Source organism: Oncorhynchus masou, chromosome 2, assembly GCF_036934945.1.
Source record: "Oncorhynchus masou masou isolate Uvic2021 chromosome 2, UVic_Omas_1.1, whole genome shotgun sequence".
Taxonomy (NCBI): Eukaryota; Metazoa; Chordata; class Actinopteri; order Salmoniformes; family Salmonidae; genus Oncorhynchus; species Oncorhynchus masou.
This window is the reverse complement of record NC_088213.1, coordinates 7494523-7521642: the sequence shown is the minus strand read 5'-3', so window position 1 is coordinate 7521642 and position 27120 is coordinate 7494523. Positions and strand designations below refer to the sequence as shown.

Below are 27120 nucleotides of genomic sequence, written 5' to 3'. Positions count from 1 at the left end.
AATTGCAACCTACTCCCTATTTTATGCACTACTGTTGGCCCCTGGTCAAAGGTAGTGCACTAGGGGGGGAATACAGTGCCAAACCATTTGTTCAGCGTTTCATCAGGTTCAGTAGATTCAAGTTTAACCCCCTGATGTTTCGACCCTCAGCAAACAGCTTTATTATTGTCAACTAGGTCACAGCTCTGTCAACCAGGCAATGACAACCGCACTCTTAGCCTACCGGTGGTGGGGAATACCATGATGTCACCTTTATACCGCTGTAAGGTGCAGATAAGGACTTGGCAGTATCTAGACGATTGACTTAGGCTACTTCCCAAATGGGACCCTATTCCCCAGATTGACCAGAGCCCTTGTGGGCCGCCCTTGTGGGCCGCCCTTGTGGGCCGCCCTTGTGGGCCGCCCTTGTGGGCCTCCCTTGTGGGCCTCCCTTGTGGGCCTCCCTTGTGATGCCTTGGTCAAACGTAGTGCACTAGGGAATAGGGTGCCATTTGAGACGTGGCCTTCCTGTATCTGTCTGTTAAGTGGGTCCTACTTCTAGCCTGTAATCAACGAGCTTTAATGACCAGGTGTCAGTGACTGTCTGGCTGCTAGTCAGGAGACACATCACTGATCGTCACGCGGCTAGAGACTGACGCTGGGTTCGGCTCAGGTTGGGTTGGGTCTGGAGAGGTGAGGTTGGGTCTGTGGAGAGATGAGGTTTGGTCGGTTCTGGGGAGAGGTGAGGTTTGGTCGGGTCTGGGGAGAGGTGAGGTTTGGTTGGGTCTGGGGAGAGGTGAGGTTTGGTTGGGTCTGGGGAGAGGTGAGGTTTGGTTGGGTCTGGGGAGAGGTGAGGTTTGGTTGGGTCTGGGGAGAGGTGAGGTTTGGTCGGGTCTGGGGAGAGGTGAGGTTTGGTCGGGTCTGGGGAGAGGTGAGGTTTGGTCGGGTCTGGGGAGAGGTGAGGTTTGGTCGGGTCTGGGGAGAGGTGAGGTTTGGTCGGGTCTGGGGAGAGGTGAGGTTTGGTCGGGTCTGGGGAGAGGTGAGGTTTGGTCGGGTCTGGGGAGAGGTGAGGTTTGGTTGGGTCTGGGGAGAGGTGAGGTTTGGTTGGGTCTGGGGAGAGGTGAGGTTTGGTTGGGTCTGGGGAGAGGTGAGGTTTGGTTGGGTCTGGGGAGAGGTGAGGTTTGGTCGGGTCTGGGGAGAGAGGTGAGGTTTGGTCGGGTCTGGGGAGAGGTGAGGTTTGGTCGGGTCTGGGGAGAGGTGAGGTTTGGTCGGGTCTGGGGAGAGGTGAGGTTTGGTCGGGTCTGGGGAGAGGTGAGGTTTGGTCGGGTCTGGGGAGAGGTGAGGTTTGGTCGGGTCTGGGGAGAGGTGAGGTTTGGTCGGGTCTGGGGAGAGGTGAGGTTTGGTCGGGTCTGGGGAGAGGTGAGGTTTGGTCGGGTCTGGGGAGAGGTGAGGTTTGGTCGGGTCTGGGGAGGGGACAGGTTTGGTCGGGTCTTGGGAGGGGACAGGTTTGGTCGGGTCTTGGGAGGGGACAGGTTTGGTCGGGTCTTGGGAGGGGACAGGTTTGGTCGGGTCTTGGGAGGGGACAGGTTTGGTCGGGTCTTGGGAGGGGACAGGTTCGGTTGGGTCTGGGGAGGGGTTGGTGTGGATGGGGTTTTGATGGGCCGGTGGCTCTATAGGACAGTGGATGGTGTTTTGATGGGTCGGTGACTCTATAACACAGTGGATGGTGTTTTGATGGGTCGGTGACTCTATCGGACAGTGGATGGTGTTTTGATGGGTAGGTGACTATAGGACAGTGGATGGTGTTTTGATGGGTAGGTGACTATAGGACAGTGGATGGTGTTTTGATGGGTCGGTGGCTCTATAGGACAGTGGATGGTGTTTTGATGGGTCGGTGACTGTATTGGACAGTGGATGGTGTTTTGATGGGTCGGTGGCTGGACTTCGGTGTGTTGACGATGGTCTCTCTGTTCTGGTGTGTTGACGATGGTCTCCTCTCTGTTCTGGTGTGTTTTTCCAGGACTTCATCCTGGAGCACTACAGTGAAGATGGCTCCAGCTTCGAGGAGGAGATCGCCGACCTGATGGACCTGAGACAGGTACTTTCACCATAGGTCTCATGGAAATCTACGTTGTCAGAGTGAAACTGGGTTCTCTATGGAATCACCCACCACATATCTGGATCCCTGTCTTGTTGTACATACAGAATCAGAGTCTTGTTGTATTTTGTCATCTCTTTCCCCACCACAGGCCTGTCGTACCCCCAGTCGCAATGACGCCGGCATCGAGACCCTGGCCAAGTACTTCAGCCACATACCTCTACTGGAGAGCCGCTTCTTCTCCGCTACCCGCCAGATGGGCATCTTCTTTACTTGGTACGTTCCACCTCACTGTCTCCAATGCCCCGTCAATCATGGTCTGACCCAGCCCAGGGGTCCAGGTATCTGTAGTAGCTTCACCTGACTGTCTCCAAAACCCAGTCGACTGACACTTTTTGCCAGTCCTGTCTGGTCCAGCGACAGTGGGTTTGTGCCCATAGGTGACGATGTTACCGGTGAGGACCTGCCTTACAACAGGCCTACAAGCCCTCAGTTCAGCCTCTCTCAGCCTATTGTGGACAGTCTGAGCACTGATGGAGGGATTGTGCGTTCCTGGTGTAACTCAGGCAGTTGTTGTTGCCATCCTGTACCTGTCCCGCAGGTGTGATGTTCAGATGTACTGATCCTGTGCAGGTGTTGTTACATGTGGTCTGCCACTATGAAGACAATCAGCTGTCCATCCTGTCTCCTGGCCACAGCTGCAGTCCTCATGCCTCCTTGCAACCTGCCTAAGGCACGTTCACACAGATGAGCAGGGACCCTGTGCATCTTTCTTTTGGTGTTTTCCCAGAGTCAGTAGAAAGGCCTCTTTAGTGTCCTAAGTTTTCATAACTATGACCTTAATTGCCTACCGTCTGTAAGCTGTTAGTGTCTTAATGACCGTTCCACAGGTGCATGTTCATTAATTGTTTATGGTTCATTGAACAAGCATGGGAAACAGTGTTTAAACCCTTAGACATGACACAAGGTTGGGGCTGTGTGTGTGTGTGTGTGTGTGTGTGTGTGTGTGTGTGTGTGTGTGTGTGTGTGTGTCACAAAAATTACATTTTAAGACTGGGAAGCATATAAATAGAGCACATAAAAGATCTACTGCATCTTAGACTGGCTTTCAATGAGAAGGACAGGTCTATATCACAGGTCTATATCACAATGAGAAGGACAGGTCTATATCACAATGAGAAGGACAGGTCTATATCACAGGTCTATATGACAGGTCTATATGACAGGTCTATATAACAGGTCTATATAACAGGTCTATATGACAGGGCTATATAACAGGTCTATATAACAGGTCTATATCACAATGAGAAGGACAGGTCTATATAACAGGTCTATATAACAGGTCTATATCACAGGTCTATATCACAGGTCTATATAACAGGTCTATATGACAGGTCTATATAACAGGTCTATATAACAGGTCTATATCACAATGAGAAGGACAGGTCTATATCACAGGTCTATATAACAGGTCTATATAACAGGTCTATATCACAATGAGAAGGACAGGTCTATATCACAGGTCTATATCACAGGTCTATATAACAGGTCTATATCACAGGTCTATATCACAGGTCTATATCACAGGTCTATATAACAGGTCTATATCACAGGTCTATATCACAGGTCTATATCACAATGAGAAGGACAGGTCTATATGACAGGTCTATATCACAGGTCTATATCACAGGTCTATATAACAGGTCTATATCACAGGTCTATATCACAGGTCTATATCACAGGTCTATATAACAGGTCTATATCACAGGTCTATATAACAGGTCTATATAACAGGTCTATATAACAGGTCTATATCACAGGTCTATATCACAGGTCTATATCACAGGTCTATATCACAGGTCTATATAACAGGTCTATATAACAGGTCTATATAACAATGAGAAGGACAGGTCTATATAACAGGTCTATATCACAGGTCTATATAACAGGTCTATATCACAGGTCTATATAACAGGTCTATATCACAGGTCTATATCACAGGTCTATATCACAGGTCTATATAGCAGGTCTATATCGCAGGTCTATATAACAGGTCTATATAACAGGTCTATATCACAGGTCTATATCACAGGTCTATATCACAGGTCTATATCGCAGGTCTATATCACAGGTCTATATCACAGGTCTATATCACAGGTCTATATCACAGGTCTATATCACAGGTCTATATCACAGGTCTATATCACAGGTCTATATCACAGGTCTATATAACAGGTCTATATCACAGGTCTATATCACAGGTCTATATAACAGGTCTATATAACAGGTCTATATCACAATGAGAAGGACAGGTCTATATAACAGGTCTATATAACAGGTCTATATCACAGGTCTATATCACAGGTCTATATCACAGGTCTATATCACAATGAGAAGGACAGGTCTATATCACAATGAGAAGGACAGGTCTATATCACAGGTCTATATCACAGGTCTATATAACAGGTCTATATCACAATGAGAAGGACAGGTCTATATAACAGGTCTATATCACAGGTCTATATAACAGGTCTATATCACAATGAGAAGGACAGGTCTATATCACAGGTCTATATCACAGGTCTATATAACAGGTCTATATAACAGGTCTATATCACAGGTCTATATAACAGGTCTATATCACAGGTCTATATCACAGGTCTATATCACAGGTCTATATAACAGGTCTATATAACAGGTCTATATCACAGGTCTATATAACAGGTCTATATCACAGGTCTATATCACAGGTCTATATCACAGGTCTATATCACAATGAGAAGGACAGGTCTATATACCACTAGTGATCTCTCTGTCTGTCTCTCCAGGGGTCAACATGTCTGTCTCTCCAGGGGTCAACATGTCTGTCTCTCCAGGGGTCAACATGTCTGTCTCTCCAGGGGTCAACATGTCTGTCTCTCCAGGGGTCTACATGTCTGTCTCTCCAGGGGTCAACATGTCTGTCTCTCCAGGGGTCAACATGTCTGTCTCTCCAGGGGTCAACATGTCTGTCTCTCCAGGGGTCAACACAGTGTTATGGTTCCACGAGTGACCTCTCTGTCTGTCTCTCTCCCAGGTATGACTCGTTCACAGGTGTTCCAGTGTGCCAGCAGAACGTGTCTCTGGAGAAGGCCAGTATTCTGTTCAACATCGGCGCCCTCTACACCCAGATCGGCACGCGCTGCAACCGCCAGACGGGCTCCGGCCTCCAGGATGCTATCGCAGCCTTCCAGAAAGCTGCAGGTGAGGAGACACTAGAACCACAGTGGGCTGTGTCCCACGGAACACCTTATTCCCTCTGTAGGGAATAGGGCCCTGGTTATAGGGAATAGGGCCCTGGTTATAGGGAATAGGGCCCTGGTTATAGGGAATAAGGCCCTGGTTATAGGGAATAGGGCCCTGGTTATAGGGAATAGGGCCCTGGTTATAGGGAATAGGGCCCTGGTTAAGAGTAGTGCACTATGTAGGGAATAGGGCCCTGGTTATAGGGAATAGGGCCCTGGTTATAGGGAATAGTGCACTACTCTTAACCAGGGCCCTATGTAGGGAATAGGGCCCTGGTTATAGGGAATAGGGCCCTGGTTATAGGGAATAGGGCCCTGGTTATAGGGAATAGGGCCCTGGTTATAGGGAATAGGGCCCTGGTTATAGGGAATAGGGCCCTGGTTATAGGGAATAGGGCCCTGGTTATAGGGAATAGGGCCCTGGTTATAGGGAATAGGGCCCTGGTTATAGGGAATAGGGCCCTGGTTATAGGGAATAGGGCCCTGGTTATAGGGAATAGGGCCCTGGTTAAGAGTAGTGCACTATGTAGGGAATAGGGCCCTGGTTATAGGGAATAGGGCCCTGGTTATAGGGAATAGGGCCCTGGTTATAGGGAATAGGGCCCTGGTTATAGGGAATAGGGCCCTGGTTATAGGGAATAGGGCCCTGGTTATAGGGAATAGGGCCCTGGTTATAGGGAATAGGGCCCTGGTTATAGGGAATAGGGCCCTGGTTATAGGGAATAGGGCCCTGGTTATAGGGAATAGGGCCCTGGTTAAGAGTAGTGCACTATGTAGGGAATAGGGCCCTGGTTATAGGGAATAGGGCCCTGGTTATAGGGAATAGGACCCTGGTTAAGAGTAGTGCACTATGTAGGGAATAGGGCCCTGGTTATAGGGAATAGGGCCCTGGTTATAGGGAATAGGGCCCTGGTTAAGAGTAGTGCACTATGTAGGGAATAGGGCCCTGGTTATAGGGAATAGGGCCCTGGTTATAGGGAATAGGGCCCTGGTTAAGAGTAGTGCACTATGTAGGGAATAGGGCCCTGGTTATAGGGAATAGGGCCCTGGTTAAGAGTAGTGCACTATGTAGGGAATAGGGTCCTGGTTATAGGGCATAGGGTCCTGGTTATAGGGCATAGGGTCCTGGTTAAGAGTAGTGCACTATGTAGGGAATAGGGTGCCATTTTGGACAACACAAGTGGCCATTATGACCCAGCTAGACTCTAGTCATTGCCAGTAACACTGGTGGAATATACAGTACACTCCGAGTTGGATTACAAGAGGTTTAGAAGATTTGACTTAGTTTATACATTTTGTAAGTTTGTAGGTCACTTATCCCACAGTTTGTGCCGTGACCAGTTCTCTCCTTGTGTAATCTTTGTTTAACGATAGGAAAACGGCCAGATGAAAATTTAATTTCGAAGTTTTCAAATGTCATGTCAGCAAAAACTCTATGGACTGGCTACTGGTAAAGATGAACCATTTAACTATCAATCAATCAATCAAATTTATTTAAATAGCCCTTCTTACATCAGCTAATATCTCAAAGTGCTGTACAGAAACCCAGCTTAAAACCCCAAACAGCAAGCAATGCAGGTGTAGAAGCACGGTGGCTAGGAAAAACTCCCTAGAAAGGCCAAAACCTAGGAAGAAACCTAGAGAGGAACCAGGCTATGAGGGGTGGCCAGTCCTCTTCTGTCTTCTCTGGTTTCCCATGCATCATGTCCCACAGTACAGTACTGCCCCTCGGCAGTCAACCCAAACTAGGACAGTACTGCCCCTCGGCAGTCAACCCAAACTAGGACAGTACTGCCCCTCGGCAGTCAACCCAAACTAGGACAGTACTGCCCCTCTGCAGTCAACCCAAACTAGGACAGTACTGCCCCTCGGCAGTCAACCCAAACTAGGACAGTACTGCCCCTCGGCAGTCAACCCAAACTAGGACAGTACTGCCCCTCGGCAGTCAACCCAAACTAGGACAGTACTGCCCCTCGGCAGTCAACCCAAACTAGGACAGTATTGCCCCTCGGCAGTCAACCCAAACTAGGACAGTACTGCCCCTCGGCAGTCAACCCAAACTAGGACAGTACTGCCCCTCGGCAGTCAACCCAAACTAGGACAGTACTGCCCCTCGGCAGTCAACCCAAACTAGGACAGTACTGCCCCTCGGCAGTCAACCCAAACTAGGACAGTACTGCCCCTCGGCAGTCAACCCAAACTAGGACAGTACTGCCCCTCGGCCTAATGTCGAACGTTAGAAAGTGTGAGTACTTGTGGTACCGGGAGTATAAAATTATTAGCACATTCTCATGTTAAGTTTAGTTTTTATAAATGCAGTTTTTGCGTGAAAACTGGTGCATGCATGTTTTGGAGCATATATTTTATCCGGTAGCAACGTTTAGAAATGCACCCACACCCCCAGCTATGACATGAGTCCCTCCATACTCACCTCCCCTACTCTCTCTGTGTCCCCCCCCCCTGTAGGAGTCCTCCACCACCTGAAGGAGACGTTCACCCCCAGCTATGACATGAGTCCCTCCATACTCACCTCCCCTACTCTCTCTGTGTCCCCCCCCCCTGTAGGAGTCCTCCACCACCTGAAGGAGACGTTCACCCCCAGCTATGACATGAGTCCCTCCATACTCACCTCCCCCACTCTCTCTGTGTCCCCCCCCCCTCCCCTGTAGGAGTCCTCCACCACCTGAAGGAGACGTTCACCCACACCCCCAGCTATGACATGAGTCCCTCCATGCTCAGTATGCTCATCAAGATGATGCTGGCCCAAGCTCAGGAGTGTCTGTTTGAGAAGATCGCTCTGTCTGGCATCCGCAATGAGTTCTTCTCTCTCCTCAAGATGGCCCACGAGGCCGCCAAGGTACATGTACAATACATTGAGTCCTTTCCTACAGTCTGCCAAGGTACATGTACAATACACTGAGTCCTTTCCTACAGTCTACAGGCTGCCAAGGTACATGTACAATACACTGAGTCCTTTCCTACAGTCTGCCAAGGTACATGTACAATACGCTGAGTCCTTTCCTACAGTCTGCCAAGGTACATGTACAATACACTGAGTCCTTTCCTACAGTCTGCCAAGGTACATGTACAATACACTGAGTCCTTTCCTACAGTCTACAGGCTGCCAAGGTACATGTACAATACACTGAGTCCTTTCCTACAGTCTGCCAAGGTACATGTACAATACGCTGAGTCCTTTCCTACAGTCTGCCAAGGTACATGTACAATACACTGAGTCCTTTCCTACAGGCTGCCAAGGTACATGTACAATACACTTAGTCCTTTCCTACAGTCTACAGGCTGCCAAGGTACATGTACAATACACTGAGTCCTTTCCTACAGGCTGCCAAGGTACATGTACAATACACTGAGTCCTTTCCTACAGTCTGCCAAGGTACATGTACAATACGCTGAGTCCTTTCCTACAGGCTGCCAAGGTACATGTACAATACACTGAGTCCTTTCCTACAGTCTGCCAAGGTACATGTACAATACACTGAGTCCTTTCCTACAGGCTGCCAAGGTACATGTACAATACACTGAGTCCTTTCCTACAGGCTGCCAAGGTACATGTACAATACACTGAGTCCTTTCCTACAGGCTGCCAAGGTACATGTACAATACACTGAGTCCTTTCCTACAGTCTACAGGCTGCCAAGGTACATGTACAATACACTGAGTCCTTTCCTACAGTCTGCCAAGGTACATGTACAATACACTGAGTCCTTTCCTACAGTCTACAGTCTGCCAAGGTACATGTACAATACACTGAGTCCTTTCCTACAGGCCGCCAAGGTACATGTACAATACACTGAGTCCTTTCCTACAGGCTGCCAAGGTACATGTACAATACACTGAGTCCTTTCCTACAGTCTGCCAAGGTACATGTACAATACACTGAGTCCTTTCCTACAGTCTACAGGCTGCCAAGGTACATGTACAATACACTGAGTCCTTTCCTACAGGCCGCCAAGGTACATGTACAATACACTGAGTCCTTTCCTACAGGCTGCCAAGGTACATGTACAATACACTGAGTCCTTTCCTACAGTCTGCCAAGGTACATGTACAATACACTGAGTCCTTTCCTACAGTCTACAGTCTGCCAAGGTACATGTACAATACACTGAGTCCTTTCCTACAGTCTGCCAAGGTACATGTACAATACACTGAGTCCTTTCCTACAGTCTGCCAAGGTACATGTACAATACACTGAGTCCTTTCCTACAGTCTGCCAAGGTACATGTACAATACACTGAGTCCTTTCCTACAGTCTACAGGCTGCCAAGGTACATGTACAATACACTGAGTCCTTTCCTACAGGCTGCCAAGGTACATGTACAATACACTGAGTCCTTTCCTACAGTCTGCCAAGGTACATGTACAATACGCTGAGTCCTTTCCTACAGGCTGCCAAGGTACATGTACAATACACTGAGTCCTTTCCTACAGTCTGCCAAGGTACATGTACAATACACTGAGTCCTTTCCTACAGGCTGCCAAGGTACATGTACAATACACTGAGTCCTTTCCTACAGGCTGCCAAGGTACATGTACAATACACTGAGTCCTTTCCTACAGTCTACAGGCTGCCAAGGTACATGTACAATACACTGAGTCCTTTCCTACAGGCCGCCAAGGTACATGTACAATACACTGAGTCCTTTCCTACAGTCTGCCAAGGTACATGTACAATACACTGAGTCCTTTCCTACAGTCTACAGTCTGCCAAGGTACATGTACAATACACTGAGTCCTTTCCTACAGTCTACAGGCTGCCAAGGTACATGTACAATACACTGAGTCCTTTCCTACAGGCTGCCAAGGTACATGTACAATACACTGAGTCCTTTCCTACAGGCTGCCAAGGTACATGTACAATACACTGAGTCCTTTCCTACAGTCTGCCAAGGTACATGTACAATACACTGAGTCCTTTCCTACAGGCTGCCAAGGTACATGTACAATACACTGAGTCCTTTCCTACAGGCTGCCAAGGTACATGTACAATACACTGAGTCCTTTCCTACAGGCTGCCAAGGTACATGTACAATACACTGAGTCCTTTCCTACAGTCTACAGGCTGCCAAGGTACATGTACAATACACTGAGTCCTTTCCTACAGGCCGCCAAGGTACATGTACAATACACTGAGTCCTTTCCTACAGGCTGCCAAGGTACATGTACAATACACTGAGTCCTTTCCTACAGTCTACAGTCTGCCAAGGTACATGTACAATACACTGAGTCCTTTCCTACAGGCCGCCAAGGTACATGTACAATACACTGAGTCCTTTCCTACAGGCTGCCAAGGTACATGTACAATACACTGAGTCCTTTCCTACAGTCTGCCAAGGTACATGTACAATACACTGAGTCCTTTCCTACAGTCTACAGGCTGCCAAGGTACATGTACAATACACTGAGTCCTTTCCTACAGGCCGCCAAGGTACATGTACAATACACTGAGTCCTTTCCTACAGGCTGCCAAGGTACATTTACAATACACTGAGTCCTTTCCTACAGTCTACAGTCTGCCAAGGTACATGTACAATACACTGAGTCCTTTCCTACAGGCCGCCAAGGTACATGTACAATACACTGAGTCCTTTCCTACAGGCTGCCAAGGTACATGTACAATACACTGAGTCCTTTCCTACAGTCTGCCAAGGTACATGTACAATACACTGAGTCCTTTCCTACAGGCTGCCAAGGTACATGTACAATACACTGAGTCCTTTCCTACAGTCTACAGTCTACCAAGGTACATGTACAATACACTGAGTCAACACCTCAACGCTGAACGCTTTACCCTAATGGGGGTAATCTGAGAGAGTTTCACCTCAACGCTGAAAGCTTTACTAGGTCTCTGATCTAAAGTAATGCACTATATAGGGAATAGGGTGCCATAGGGCTCTGGTCTAAAGTAGTGCACTATATAGGGAATAGGGTGCCATAGGGCTCTGGTCTAAAGTAGTGCACTATATAGGGAATAGGGTGCCATAGGGCTCTGGTCTAAAGTAGTGCACTATATAGGGAATAGTGTGCCATAGGGCTCTGGTCTAAAGTAGTGCACTATATAGGGAATAGGGTGCCATAGGGCTCTGGTCTAAAGTAGTGCACTATATAGGGAATAGGGTGCCATAGGGCTCTGGTCTAAAATAGTGCACTGTATAGGGAATAGGGTGCCATAGGGCTCTGGTCTAAAGTAGTGCACTATATAGGGAATAGGGTGCCATAGGGCTCTGGTCTAAAGTAGTGCACTGTATAGGGAATAGGGTGCCATAGGGCTCTGGTCTAAAGTAGTGCACTACATAGGGAATAGGCTGCCATAGGGCTCTGGTCTAAAGTAGTGCACTATATAGGGAATAGGGTGCCATAGGGCTCTGGTCTAAAGTAGTGCACTATATAGGGAATAGGGTGCCATTTGCGATGTGTTCTCCAACAGAACATCTCTGTGTCCCCATCTCAGGTTGGAGACACCTATGACCAGGTTCACCAGTCTATGAGCCAGACTCCCATCAAGGACAACGTCCCGTTCTTCTGGTCCACCATGGCTCAGGTCAAGACCCACCACTACCGTTCACTGGCACACTACTTCCTGGCTACTGCGCTATTGGACCACCAGTGTAAGTCAAGCAGCCGTTAGCCAATCATATCCCTTCTATGCGCGATCCAGAGGGAGATGTGTAAGTGCCTGTTAGTTCCTAGATGAGTTTCCTGGACCAGACTGGTTCTGTTAGTTCCTAGATGAGTTTCCTGGACCAGACTGGTTCTGTTAGTTCCTAGATGAGTTTCCTGGACCAGACTGGTTCTGTTAGTTCCTAGATGAGTTTCCTGGACCAGACTGGTTCTGTTAGTTCCTAGATGAGTTTCCTGGACCAGACTGGTTCTGTTAGTTCCTAGATGAGTTTCCTGGACCAGACTGGTTCTGTTAGTTCCTAGATGAGTTTCCTGGACCAGACTGGTTCTGTTAGTTCCTAGATGAGTTTCCTGGACCAGACTGGTTCTGTTAGTTCCTAGATGAGTTTCCTGGACCAGACTGGTTCTGTTAGTTCCTAGATGAGTTTCCTGGACCAGACTGGTTCTGTTAGTTCCTAGATGAGTTTCCTGGACCAGACTGGTTCTGTTAGTTCCTAGATGAGTTTCCTGGACCAGACTGGTTCTGTTAGTTCCTAGATGAGTTTCCTGGACCAGACTGGTTCTGTTAGTTCCTAGATGAGTTTCCTGGACCAGACTGGTTCTGTTAGTTCCTAGATGAGTTTCCTGGACCAGACTGGTTCTGTTAGTTCCTAGATGAGTTTCCTGGACCAGACTGGTTCTGTTAGTTCCTAGATGAGTTTCCTGGACCAGACTGGTTCTGTTAGTTCCTAGATGAGTTTCCTGGACCAGACTGGTTCTGTTAGTTCCTAGATGAGTTTCCTGGACCAGACTGGTTCTGTTAGTTCCTAGATGAGTTTCCTGGACCAGACTGGTTCTGTTAGTTCCTAGATGAGTTTCCTGGACCAGACTGGTTCTGTTAGTTCCTAGATGAGTTTCCTGGACCAGACTGGTTCTGTTAGTTCCTAGATGAGTTTCCTGGACCAGACTGGTTCTGTTAGTTCCTAGATGAGTTTCCTGGACCAGACTGGTTCTGTTAGTTCCTAGATGAGTTTCCTGGACCAGACTGGTTCTGTTAGTTCCTAGATGAGTTTCCTGGACCAGACCGGTTCTGTTAGTTCCTAGATGAGTTTCCTGGACCAGACCGGTTCTGTTAGTTCCTAGATGAGTTTCCTGGACCAGACCGGTTCTGTTAGTTCCTAGATGAGTTTCCTGGACCAGACTGGTTCTGTTAGTTCCTAGATGAGTTTCCTGGACCAGACTGGTTCTGTTAGTTCCTAGATGAGTTTCCTGGACCAGACTGGTTCTGTTAGTTCCTAGATGAGTTTCCTGGACCAGACTGGTTCTGTTAGTTCCTAGATGAGTTTCCTGGACCAGACTGGTTCTGTTAGTTCCTAGATGAGTTTCCTGGACCAGACTGGTTCTGTTAGTTCCTAGATGAGTTTCCTGGACCAGACTGGTTCTGTTAGTTCCTAGATGAGTTTCCTGGACCAGACTGGTTCTGTTAGTTCCTAGATGAGTTTCCTGGACCAGACTGGTTCTGTTAGTTCCTAGATGAGTTTCCTGGACCAGACTGGTTCTGTTAGTTCCTAGATGAGTTTCCTGGACCAGACTGGTTCTGTTAGTTCCTAGATGAGTTTCCTGGACCAGACTGGTTCTGTTAGTTCCTAGATGAGTTTCCTGGACCAGACTGGTTCTGTTAGTTCCTAGATGAGTTTCCTGGACCAGACTGGTTCTGTTAGTTCCTAGATGAGTTTCCTGGACCAGACTGGTTCTGTTAGTTCCTAGATGAGTTTCCTGGACCAGACCGGTTCTGTTAGTTCCTAGATGAGTTTCCTGGACCAGACCGGTTCTGTTAGTTCCTAGATGAGTTTCCTGGACCAGACTGGTTCTGTTAGTTCCTAGATGAGTTTCCTGGACCAGACTGGTTCTGTTAGTTCCTTCAGTTAACTATTTATGTGATAGTTTGGTTTGAACAACACAAAAACATGTCTCACAGTCCCAGGCTGGATCTGTCTTCTGCCAACAGCCAAGGCTACATCCCTACAATCCTGTCTGTGTGTTGTCATGTCCTAATCCCTGTCTCCTGTCTCTGTGTTGCCGAGTCCTTATTCCCTGTCTCTGTGTTGCCGTGTCCCCGTCTCTGTGTTGCCGTGTCTCTGTCTCCTGTCTCTGTGTTGTCATGTCCTAATCCCTGTCTCCTTTCTCTGTGTTGTCATGTCCTAATCCCTGTCTCCTGTCTGTGTGTTGCCATGTCCTAATCCCTGTCTCCTGTCTGTGTGTTGCATGTCCTAATCCCTGTCTCCTGTCTGTGTGTTGCCATGTCCTAATCCCTGTCTCCTGTCTCTGTGTCTTCCAGTGAGGCCCAGTGATGACGAGGACCAACAGGAGAAGGCTCTGTCCCAGGCGTATGATGCCATGCCAGATGGCCGCTCCCCACTCGACATCCTCAGGAAGCGAGAGGAGAGACGCCGCATCGGTAAGGCTCCAAACCCAATACCGTGTTTACACAGGTCCTTTATGTGGTTTAGGTCTAGATACAGTCATCATATATAGTCCCTGACTGTCTGGACTCTTCACACTGTCATTTATGTAGTCCCTTACTGTCTGGACTCTACACACTGTCATTTATATAGTCCCTGACTGTCTGGACTCTACACACTGACTGTCATTTATATAGTCCCTGACTGTCTGGACTCTACACACTGTCATTTATATAGTCCATGACTGTCTGGACTCTACACACTGTCATTTATGTAGTCCCTTACTGTCTGTACTCTACACACTGTCATTTCTATAGTCCATGACTGTGTGGACTCTACACACTGACTGTCATTTCTATAGTCCATGACTGTGTGGACTCTACACACTGACTGTCATTTATATAGTCCCTGACTGTCTGGACTCTACACACTGTCATTTATATAGTCCCTGACTGTCTGGACTCTACACACTGTCATTTATATAGTCCCTGACTGTCTGGACTCTACACACTGTCATTTATATAGTCCCTGACTGTCTAGACTCTACACACTGACTGTCATTTATATAGTCCCTGACTGTCTGGACTCTACACACTGTCATTTATATAGTCCCTGACTGTCTGGACTCTACACACTGTCATTTATATAGTCCATGACTGTCTGGACTCTACACACTGTCATTTATGTAGTCCCTGACTGTCTGGACTCTACACACTGTCATTTATATAGTCCCTGACTGTCTGGACTCTACACACTGACTGTCATTTATATAGTCCCTGACTGTCTGGACTCTACACACTGTCATTTATATAGTCCCTGACTGTCTGGACTCTACACACTGTCATTTATATAGTCCCTGACTGTCTGGACTCTACACACTGACTGTCATTTATATAGTCCCTGATTGTCTGGACTCTACACACTGACTGTCATTTATATAGTCCCTGACTGTCTGGACTCTACACACTGACTGTCATTTATATAGTCCCTGACTGTCTAGACTCTACACACTGACTGTCATTTATATAGTCCCTGACTGTCTAGACTCTACACACTGACTGTCATTTATGTAGTCCCTGACTGTCTGGACTCTACACACTGACTGTCATTTATATATGACTGTCTGGACTCTACACCCTGACTGTCTGTCTGGACTCTACACACTGACTGTCATTTATATAGTCCCTGACTGTCACTGACTGTCATTTATATAGTCCCTGACTGTCTGGACTCTACACACTGACTGTCATTTATATAGTCCCTGACTGTCTGGACTCTACACACTGTCATTTATATAGTCCCTGACTGTCTGGACTCTACACACTGACTGTCATTTATATAGTCCCTGACTGTCTGGACTCTACACACTGACTGTCATTTATATAGTCCCTGACTGTCTGGACTCTACACACTGACTGTCATTTATATAGTCCCTGACTGTCTAGACTCTACACACTGACTGTCATTTATATAGTCCCTGACTGTCTGGACTCTATTTACACTGACTGTCATTTATATAGTCCCTGACTGTCTGGACTCTACACACTGACTGTCATTTATATAGTCCCTGACTGTCTGGACTCTACACACTGACTGTCATTTATATAGTCCCTGACTGTCTGGACTCTACACACTGACTGTCATTTATATAGTCCCTGACTGTCTGTACTCTCACACTGACTGTCATTTATATAGTCCCTGACTGTCTGACTCTACACACTGTCATTTATATAGTCCCTGACTGTCTGGACTCTACACACTGACTGTCATTTATATAGTCCCTGACTGTGACTGTCTGTCATTTATATAGTCCCTGACTGTCTGGACTCTACACACTGACTGTCATTTATATAGTCCCTGACTGTCTGGACTCTACACACTGACTGTCATTTATATAGTCCCTGACTGTCTGGACTCTACACACTGACTGTCATTTATATAGTCCCTGACTGTCTGGACTCTTCACACTGTCATTTATATAGTCCCTGACTGTCTGGACTCTACACACTGACTGTCATTTATATAGTCCCTGACTGTCTGGACTCTACACACTGACTGTCATTATATAGTCCTACACACTGACTGTCTGTCATTTATATAGTCCCTGACTGTCTACACACTGACTGTCATTTATATAGTCCCTGACTGTCTGGACTCTACACACAGACTCTCATTTATATAGTCCCTGACTGTCTGGACTCTACACACTGACTGTCATTTATATAGTCCCTGACTGTCTGTACTCTTCACACTGTCATTTATATAGTCCCTGACTGTCTGGACTCTACACACTGACTGTCATTATATAGTCCCTGACTGTCTGGACTCTACACACTGACTGTCATTTATATAGTCCCTGACTGTCTGGACTCTACACACTGACTGTCATTTATATAGTCCCTGACTGTCTGGACTCTACACACTGACTGTCATTTATGTAGTCCCTGACTGTCTGGACTCTACACACTGACTGTCATTTATGTAGTCCCTGACTGTCTGGACTCTACACACTGACTGTCATTTATGTAGTCCCTGACTGTCTGGACACTGACTGTCATTTATGTAGTCCCTGACTGTCTGGACTCTACACACTGACTGTCATTATGTAGTCCCTGACTGTCTGGACTCTACACACTGTCATTTATATAGTCCCTGACTGTCTGGACTCTACACACTGTAATTTATATAGTCCCTGACTGTCTGGACTCTACACACTGACTGTCATTATATAGTCCCTGACTGTCTGGACTCTACACACTGACTGTCATTTATATAGTCCCTGACTGTCTGGACTCTACACACTGACTGTCATTTATATAGTCCCTGACTGTCTGGACTCTACACACTGACTGTCATTTATATAGTCCCTGACTGTCTGGACTCTACACACTGACTGTCATTTATATAGTCCCTGACTGTCTGGACTCTACACACTGACTGTCATTTATATAGTCCCTGACTGTCTGGACTCTACACACTGTCATTTATATAGTCCCTGACTGTCTGGACTCTACACACTGACTGTCATTTATATAGTCCCTGACTGTCTAGACTCTACACACTGACTGTCATTTATATAGTCCCTGACTGTCTAGACTCTACACACTGACTGTCATTTATGTAGTCCCTGACTGTCTGGACTCTACACACTGACTGTCATTTATATAGTCCCTGACTGTCTGGACTCTACACACTGACTGTCATTTATATAGTCTGACTGTCTGGACTCTACACACTGACTGTCATTTATATAGGACTGTCTAGACTCTACACACTGACTGTCATTTATATAGTCCCTGACTGTCTGGACTCTACACACTGACTGTCATTTATATAGTCCCTGACTGTCTGGACTCTACACACTGACTGTCATTTATATAGTCCCTGACTGTCTGACTCTACACACTGACTGTCATTTATATAGTCCCTGACTGTCTGGACTCTACACACTGACTGTCATTTATATAGTCCCTGACTGTCTGGACTCTATACACTGACTGTCATTTATATAGTCCCTGACTGTCTGGACTCTACACACTGACTGTCATTTATATAGTCCCTGACTGTCTGGACTCTACACACTGACTGTCATTTATACTGTCTCCCTGACTGTCTGGACTCTACACACTGACTGTCATTTATATAGTCCCTGACTGTCTGGACTCTACACACTGACTGTCATTTATATAGTCCCTGACTGTCTGTACTCTACACACTGACTGTCATTTATATAGTCCCTGACTGTCTGACTCTACACACTGACTGTCATTTATATAGTCCCTGACTGTCTAGACTCTACACACTGACTGTCATTTATATAGTCCCTGACTGTCTAGACTCTACACACTGACTGTCATTTATGTAGTCCCTGACTGTCTGGACTCTACACACTGACTGTCATTTATATAGTCCCTGACTGTCTGGACTCTACACACTGACTGTCATTTATTAGTCCCTGACTGTCTGGAGTCTACACACTGACTGTCATTATATAGTCCCTGACTGTCTGGACTCTACACACTGACTGTCATTTATATAGTCCCTGACTGTCTGGACTCTACACACTGACTGTCATTTATATAGTCCCTGACTGTCTGGACTCTACACACTGTCATTTATATAGTCCCTGACTGTCTGGACTCTACACACTGACTGTCATTTATATAGTCCCTGACTGTCTGGACTATACACACTGACTGTCATTTATATAGTCCCTGACTGTCTGGACTCTACACACTGACTGTCATTTATATAGTCCCTGACTGTCTGGACTCTACACACTGACTGTCATTTATATAGTCCCTGACTGTCTGTACTCTTCACACTGTCATTTATATAGTCCCTGACTGTCTGGACTCTACACACTGTCATTTATATAGTCCCTGACTGTCTGGACTCTACACACTGACTGTCATTTATATAGTCCCTGACTGTCTAGACTCTACACACTGACTGTCATTTATATAGTCCCTGACTGTCTGGACTCTACACACTGACTGTCATTTATATAGTCCCTGACTGTCTAGACTCTATACACTGACTGTCATTTATGTAGTCCCTGACTGTCTGGACTCTACACACTGACTGTCATTTATATAGTCCCTGACTGTCTGGACTCTACACACTGACTGTCATTTATATAGTCCCTGACTGTCTGGACTCTACACACTGACTGTCATTTATATATTCCCTGACTGTCTGGACTCTACACACTGACTGTCATTTATATAGTCCCTGACTGTCTGTACTCCTCACACTGACTGTCATTTATATAGTCCCTGACTGTCTGTACTCTTCACACTGTCATTTATATAGTCCCTGACTGTCTGGACTCTACACACTGACTGTCATTATATAGTCCCTGACTGTCTGGACTCTACACACTGACTGTCATTTATATAGTCCCTGACTGTCTAGACTCTACACACTGACTGTCATTTATGTAGTCCCTGACTGTCTGGACTCTACACACTGACTGTCATTTATGTAGTCCCTGACTGTCTGGACTATACACACTGACTGTCATTTATATAGTCCCTGACTGTCTGGACTCTACACACTGACTGTCATTTATATAGTCCCTGACTGTCTGGACTCTACACACTGACTGTCATTTATATAGTCCCTGACTGTCTGGACTCTTCACACTGTCATTTATATAGTCCCTGACTGTCTGGACTCTACACACTGACTGTCATTATATAGTCCCTGACTGTCTGGACTCTACACACTGACTGTCATTTATATAGTCCCTGACTGTCTGGACTATACACACTGACTGTCATTTATATAGTCCCTGACTGTCTGGACTCTACACACTGACTGTCATTTATATAGTCCCTGACTGTCTGGACTCTACACACTGACTGTCATTTATATAGTCCCTGACTGTCTGTACTCTTCACACTGTCATTTATATAGTCCCTGACTGTCTGGACTCTACACACTGACTGTCATTATATAGTCCCTGACTGTCTGGACTCTACACACTGACTGTCATTTATATAGTCCCTGACTGTCTGGACTCTACACACTGACTGTCATTTATATAGTCCCTGACTGTCTGGACTCTACACACTGACTGTCATTTATGTAGTCCCTGACTGTCTGGACTCTACACACTGACTGTCATTTATGTAGTCCCTGACTGTCTGGACTCTACACACTGACTGTCATTTATGTAGTCCCTGACTGTCTGGACTCTACACACTGACTGTCATTTATGTAGTCCCTGACTGTCTGGACACTGACTGTCATTTATGTAGTCCCTGACTGTCTGGACTCTACACACTGACTGTCATTATGTAGTCCCTGACTGTCTGGACTCTACACACTGACTGTCATTTATATAGTCCCTGACTGTCTGGACTCTACACACTGACTGTCATTTATATAGTCCCTGACTGTCTGGACTCTACACACTGACTGTCATTTATATAGTCCCTGACTGTCTGGACTCTACACACTGACTGTCATTTATATAGTCCCTGACTGTCTGGACTCTACACACTGACTGTCATTTATGTAGTCCCTGACTGTCTGGACTCTACACACTGACTGTCATTTATGTAGTCCCTGACTGTCTGGACTCTACACACTGACTGTCATTTATATAGTCCCTGACTGTCTGGACTCTACACACTGACTGTCATTTATATAGTCCCTGACTGTCTGGACTCTACACACTGACTGTCATTTATATAGTCCCTGACTGTCTGGACTCTACACACTGACTGTCATTTATATAGTCCCTGACTGTCTGGACTCTACACACTGACTGTCATTTATATAGTCCCTGACTGTCTGGACTCTACACACTGACTGTCATTTATATAGTCCCTGACTGTCTGGACTCTACACACTGACTGTCATTTAAATAGTCCCTGACTGTCTGGACTCTACACACTGACTGTCATTTAAATAGTCCCTGACTGTCTGGACTCTACACACTGACTGTCATTTATATAGTCCCTGACTGTCTGGACTCTACACACTGTTATCACCTGGTACCCCGTGTATATAGCCATGTTATCACCTGGTACCCAGTGTGTGTGTGTGTATAGCCATGTTATCACCTGGTACCCAGTGTGTGTGTGTATAGCCATGTTATCACCTGGTACGCCGTGTGTGTGTGTATAGCCATGTTATCACCTGGTACCCCGCGTATGTGTATAGCCATGTTATCTGTTATCACCTGGTACCATATGGTCTGAGTCCATTTAATTTTTACCTGTATACTTATTCACCTGGCTTAATGACTCTTCCTCTTTCCACTCTCCACCTCTTCATCTCCCTCCTCCACCTCCCCTCTCCTCCACCTCCCCGTTAATTCCTCCCCTCTCCTCCACCTCCCCTCTCCTCCACCTCCTCGTTAATTCCTCCCCTCTCCTCCACCTCCCCGTTAATTCCTCCCCTCTCCTCCACCTCCCCTCTCCTCCACCTCCCCGTTAATTCCTCCCCTCTCCTCCACCTCCCCGTTAATTCCTCCTCCACCTCCCTCCTCCTCCACCTCCCCGTTAATTCCTCCCCTCTCCTCCACCTCCCTCCTCCTCCACCTCCTCGTTAATTCCTCCCCTCTCCTCCACCTCCCCTCTCCTCCACCTCCCCGTTAATTCCTCCCCTCTCCTCCACCTCCCCTCTCCTCCACCTCCCCGTTAATTCCTCCCCTCTCCTCCACCTCCCCTCTCCTCCACCTCCCCTCTCCTCCACCTCCCCGTTAATTCCTCCCCTCTCCTCCACCTCCCCGTTAATTCCTCCCCTCTCCTCCACCTCCCCGTTAATTCCTCCCCTCTCCTCCACCTCCCCTCTCCTCCACCTCCCCTCTCCTCCATCTCCCCGTTAATTCCTCCTCCCTCCTCCTCCCCCAGGTAAGGCCCACCTGCGGCGGGCTGTGATAGGTCATGAGGAGGCTCTGAGGATCCACAGTCTGTGTCGTCCCCTCAGGAAGCTGGATGTGCTCCAGGCCATCCTCCAGGCCAGCCACAACCGTTCCCTGGCCAAGTTCAATGACAACAACCAAGAGGACGAGTTCACAGACTACCTGGAGGCTCCAGACATCGTCTGTGAGTCAATCAATCAATCAAATGTATTTGTGAAGCTCGAGACATCTGTGTAATTAATCAATCAATTGTATTTGAAGCCCCCAACATCTGTGTAATTAATCAATCAATTGTATTTGAAGCCCCCAACATCTGTGTAATTAATCAATCAATTGTATTTGTGAAGCCTCCAACATCTGTGTAATTAATCAATCAATTGTATTTATGAAGCACCAGACATCGTCTGTAAGTGAACCTCTTATTGGGAACTCAACCAATCAACCAACCAACCACTCAACCAACCAACCACTCAACCAACCAACCACTCAACCAACCAACCACTCAACCAACCAACCACTCAATCAACCAACCACTCAATCAACCAACCACTCAATCAACCAACCACTCAATCAACCAACCACTCAATCAACCAACCACTCAATCAACCAACCACTCAATCAACCAACCACTCAATCAACCAACCACTCAATCAACCAACCACTCAATCAACCAACCAACCACTCAATCAATCAACCAACCAACCACTCAATCAACCAACCAACCACTCAATCAACCAACCAACCACTCAATCAACCAACCAACCACTCAATCAACCAACCAACCACTCAATCAACCAACCAACATTTACATTACATTTAAGTCATTTAGCAGACGCTCTTATCCAATCAACCAACCACCCAATCAATCAACCAATCAATCAACCTCATTTAAAAACCTTTTTACATGGTCATCAGCTCTGGCTCCACATCACTGGGGATTCAGAGAGAGAGACCGAGGGGCTCTGACTGTTGGACCTCATGTCATTGGAGAGACAGAGGGGGTCTGACTGTTGGACCTCATGTCATTAGAGAGACAGAGGGGGTCTGACTGTTGGACCTCATGTCATTGGAGAGACAGGGGGGGTCTGACTGTTGGACCTCATGTCATTGGAGAGACAGGGGGGGTCTGACTGTTGGACCTCATGTCATTAGAGAGACAGAGGGGCTCTGACTGTTGGACCTCATGTCATTGGAGAGACAGAGGGGGTCTGACTGTTGGACCTCATGTCATTGGAGAGACAGGGGGGGTCTGACTGTTGGACCTCATGTCATTAGAGACAGAGGGGGTCTGACTGTTGGACCTCATGTCATTAGAGAGACCGAGGGGGTCTGACTGTTGGACCTCATGTCATTGGAGAGACCGAGGGGGTCTGACTGTTGGACCTCATGTCATTGGAGAGACAGAGGGGGTCTGACTGTTGGACCTCATGTCATTGGGTCTGTTCCATCGATGGTGTTGTGAGACGAGACATACAATGTAACTTCCTGGTTGGTTCTCATGTGAAATCACCTTCAACAACCTAATAACCTTTTAGACAGTTGTTTAGTAGGTCCAGGTACACGTACGAAATGTAACTTCCTGGTTGGTTCACCTGTGAAATTACCTTCAACAACCTCCTGATTAAACATTTAAACAGTTGTTTAGTAGGTCCAGGATGTTGTGATGCTGTAATGTTTACAGTGTGGCCATGCGCTCCCTGTCGTGCTGAACCCCAGAGGAAGTTGGCAGGTTGTGTTGTTGTGGTAATAAACACCTGTTTTCCCTCCTCAGCTAAAACGGAGCACAAGGCAGAGATGGAAACACCCATGTCCACAAAGGTGAAAGTCACAGACTTTTTCCGGAGGCTGGTATGTGGGCTTACTAATTTTCTTTTAACATTTCAGGGCTGCTGTTCCAGACACAGATTGTTAAAGCCCTAGTCCTGGACTATGAAGCTTGGTGGATGGAGAATCACCAGTAACTCTTAAAACTCCTCTTATAGTCTGGGACTAAGATGAATTTGTGTCTGGGAAACCATCCCGTCGTGTAAATCTACGGTCTATTCAGGAATTGGCATCACAAAGCTCTGGATTTGTGTGTTGTCGTTTTTAAAAACAGTTCAATTCAGTTCAACTTTCTTTGAACACCCAGATGGTGTGGTGCTGTTTTCTGAATCCGACCCAACAGAACCACTATGACAGAACTAACATTAACCCTGGAGACAGTGACCCAACAGAACCACTACGACAGTACTAACATTAACCCTGGAGACAGTGACCCAACAGAACCACTATGACAGTACCAACATTAACCCTGGAGACAGTGACCCAACAGAACCACTATGACAGTACCAACATTAACCCTGGAGACAGTGACCCAACAGAACCACTATGACAGTACTAACATTAACCCTGGAGACGGTGACCCAACAGAACGGGTCGACTCTCTGTCATTAAGTGGTGTTGAACGGAATACGTCTCTTTCCTCAGCCTCCTTGTCCTGATGAATCAATAACATTAACAATGGTGGTGTCCTAAACACACCCTCATCTATTCCCTACATAGTACCCTACATTAGACCAGGCTCCATAGTGCTCTACCTTAGACCAGGCTCCATAGTACCCTACCTTAGACCAGGCTCCATAGTGCCCTACCTTAGACCAGGCTCCATAGTGCCCTACCTTAGACCAGGCTCCATAGTACCCTACATTAGACCAGGCTCCATAGTACCTTACCTTAGACCAGGCTCCATAGTGCCCTACCTTAGACCAGGCTCCATAGTGCCCTACCTTAGACCAGGCTCCATAGTACCCTACCTTAGACCAGGCTCCATAGTACCCTACCTTAGACCAGGCTCCATAATACCCTCTGACCAGGCTCCATAGTGCCCTACCTTAGACCAGGCTCCATAGTGCCCTACCTTAGACCAGGCTCCATAGTGCCCTACCTTAGACCAGGCTCCATAGTACCCTACCTTAGACCAGGCTCCATAGTGCCCTACCTTAGACCAGGCTCCATAGTGCCCTACCTTAGACCAGGCTCCATATTGCCCTACCTTAGACCAGGCTCCATAGTACCCTACCTTAAACCAGGCTCCATAGTGCCCTACCTTAGACCAGGCTCCATAGTACCCTACCTTAGACCAGGCTCCATAGTGCCCTACCTTAGACCAGGCTCCATAGTGCCCTACCTTAGACCAGGCTCCATAGTGCCCTACCTTAGACCAGGCTCCATAGTACCCTACCTTAGACCAGGCTCCATAGTACCCTACCTTAGACCAGGCTCCATAGTACCCTACCTTAGACCAGGCTCCATAGTGCCCTACCTTAGACCAGGCTCCATAGTGCCCTACCTTAGACCAGGCTCCATAGTGCCCTACCTTAGACCAGGCTCCATAGTGCCCTACCTTAGACCAGGCTCCATAGTACCCTACCTTAGACCAGGCTCCATAGTGCCCTACCTTAGACCAGGCTCCATAGTGCCCTACCTTAGACCAGGCTCCATAGTACCCTACCTTAGACCAGGCTCCATAGTGCCCTCTGACCAGGCTCCATAGTGCCCTACCTTAGACCAGGCTCCATAGTGCCCTACCTTAGACCAGGCTCCATAGTGCCCTACCTTAGACCAGGCTCCATAGTGCCCTACCTTAGACCAGGCTCCATAGTACCCTACCTTAGACCAGGCTCCATAGTACCCTACCTTAGACCAGGCTCCATAGTGCCCTACCTTAGACCAGGCTCCATAGTGCCCTACCTTAGACCAGGCTCCATAGTGCCCTACCTTAGACCAGGCTCCATAGTACCCTACCTTAGACCAGGCTCCATAGTGCCCTACCTTAGACCAGGCTCCATAGTGCCCTACCTTAGACCAGGCTCCATAGTACCCTACCTTAGACCAGGCTCCATAGTGCCCTCTGACCAGGCTCCATAGTGCCCTACCTTAGACCAGGCTCCATAGTGCCCTACCTTAGACCAGGCTCCATAGTGCCCTACCTTAGACCAGGCTCCATAGTACCCTACCTTAGACCAGGCTCCATAGTGCCCTACCTTAGACCAGGCTCCATAGTGCCCTACCTTAGACCAGGCTCCATAGTGCCCTACCTTAGACCAGGCTCCATAGTGCCCTACCTTAGACCAGGCTCCATAGTGCCCTACCTTAGACCAGGCTCCATAGTGCCCTACCTTAGACCAGGCTCCATAGTGCCCTACCTTAGACCAGGCTCCATAGTACCCTACCTTAGACCAGGCTCCATAGTGCCCTACCTTAGACCAGGCTCCATAGTGCCCTACCTTAGACCAGGCTCCATAGTGCCCTACCTTAGACCAGGCTCCATGGTGCCCTACCTTAGACCAGGCTCCATGGTGCCCTACCTTAGACCAGGCTCCATGGTGCCCTACCTTAGACCAGGCTCCATAGTGCCCTACCTTAGACCAGGCTCCATAGTGCCCTACCTTAGACCAGGCTCCATAGTGCCCTACCTTAGACCAGGCTCCATAGTGCCCTCTGACCAGGCTCCATAGTACCCTACCTTAGACCAGGCTCCATAGTGCCCTACCTTAGACCAGGCTCCATACTGCCCTACCTTAGACCAGGCTCCATAGTACCCTACCTTAGACCAGGCTCCATAATACCCTCTGACCAGGCTCCATAGTGCCCTACCTTAGACCAGGCTCCATGGTGCCCTACCTTAGACCAGGCTCCATACTGCCCTAACTTAGACCAGGCTCCATACTGCCCTAACTTAGACCAGGCTCCATACTGCCCTACCTTAGACCAGGCTCCATAGTACCCTACCTTAGACCAGGCTCCATAGTGCCCTACCTTAGACCAGGCTCCATAGTGCCCTACCTTAGACCAGGCTCCATAGTACCCTACCTTAGACCAGGCTCCATAGTGCCCTCTGACCAGGCTCCATAGTGCCCTACCTTAGACCAGGCTCCATAGTGCCCTACCTTAGACCAGGCTCCATAGTGCCCTACCTTAGACCAGGCTCCATAGTGCCCTACCTTAGACCAGGCTCCATAGTACCCTACCTTAGACCAGGCTCCATAGTACCCTACCTTAGACCAGGCTCCATAGTGCCCTACCTTAGACCAGGCTCCATAGTGCCCTACCTTAGACCAGGCTCCATAGTGCCCTACCTTAGACCAGGCTCCATAGTACCCTACCTTAGACCAGGCTCCATAGTGCCCTACCTTAGCCCTACCTTAGACCAGGCTCCATAGTGCCCTACCAGGCTCCATAGTGCCCTACCTTAGACCAGGCTCCATAGTACCCCCTACCTTAGACCAGGCTCCATAGTGCCCTCTGACCAGGCTC

The 27120-nt window shown here is 47.6% G+C and overlaps 1 protein-coding gene across 1 annotated transcript in view; it reads left to right on the top strand.

Annotated features, from left to right (window-relative positions):
* The window catches only part of LOC135554779 (rhophilin-2-like), a 94219-nt gene that overhangs the window by 54589 nt on the left and 12510 nt on the right, over positions 1-27120 (top strand). The window contains exons 5-12 of the mRNA XM_064987212.1: positions 2000-2077; positions 2229-2353; positions 5154-5320; positions 8031-8218; positions 11834-11990; positions 14321-14440; positions 21812-22006; positions 23594-23670. Coding sequence (XP_064843284.1) covers positions 2000-2077; positions 2229-2353; positions 5154-5320; positions 8031-8218; positions 11834-11990; positions 14321-14440; positions 21812-22006; positions 23594-23670 — 1107 coding nt within the window. The remainder of the gene's footprint in view (positions 1-1999; positions 2078-2228; positions 2354-5153; positions 5321-8030; positions 8219-11833; positions 11991-14320; positions 14441-21811; positions 22007-23593; positions 23671-27120) is intronic.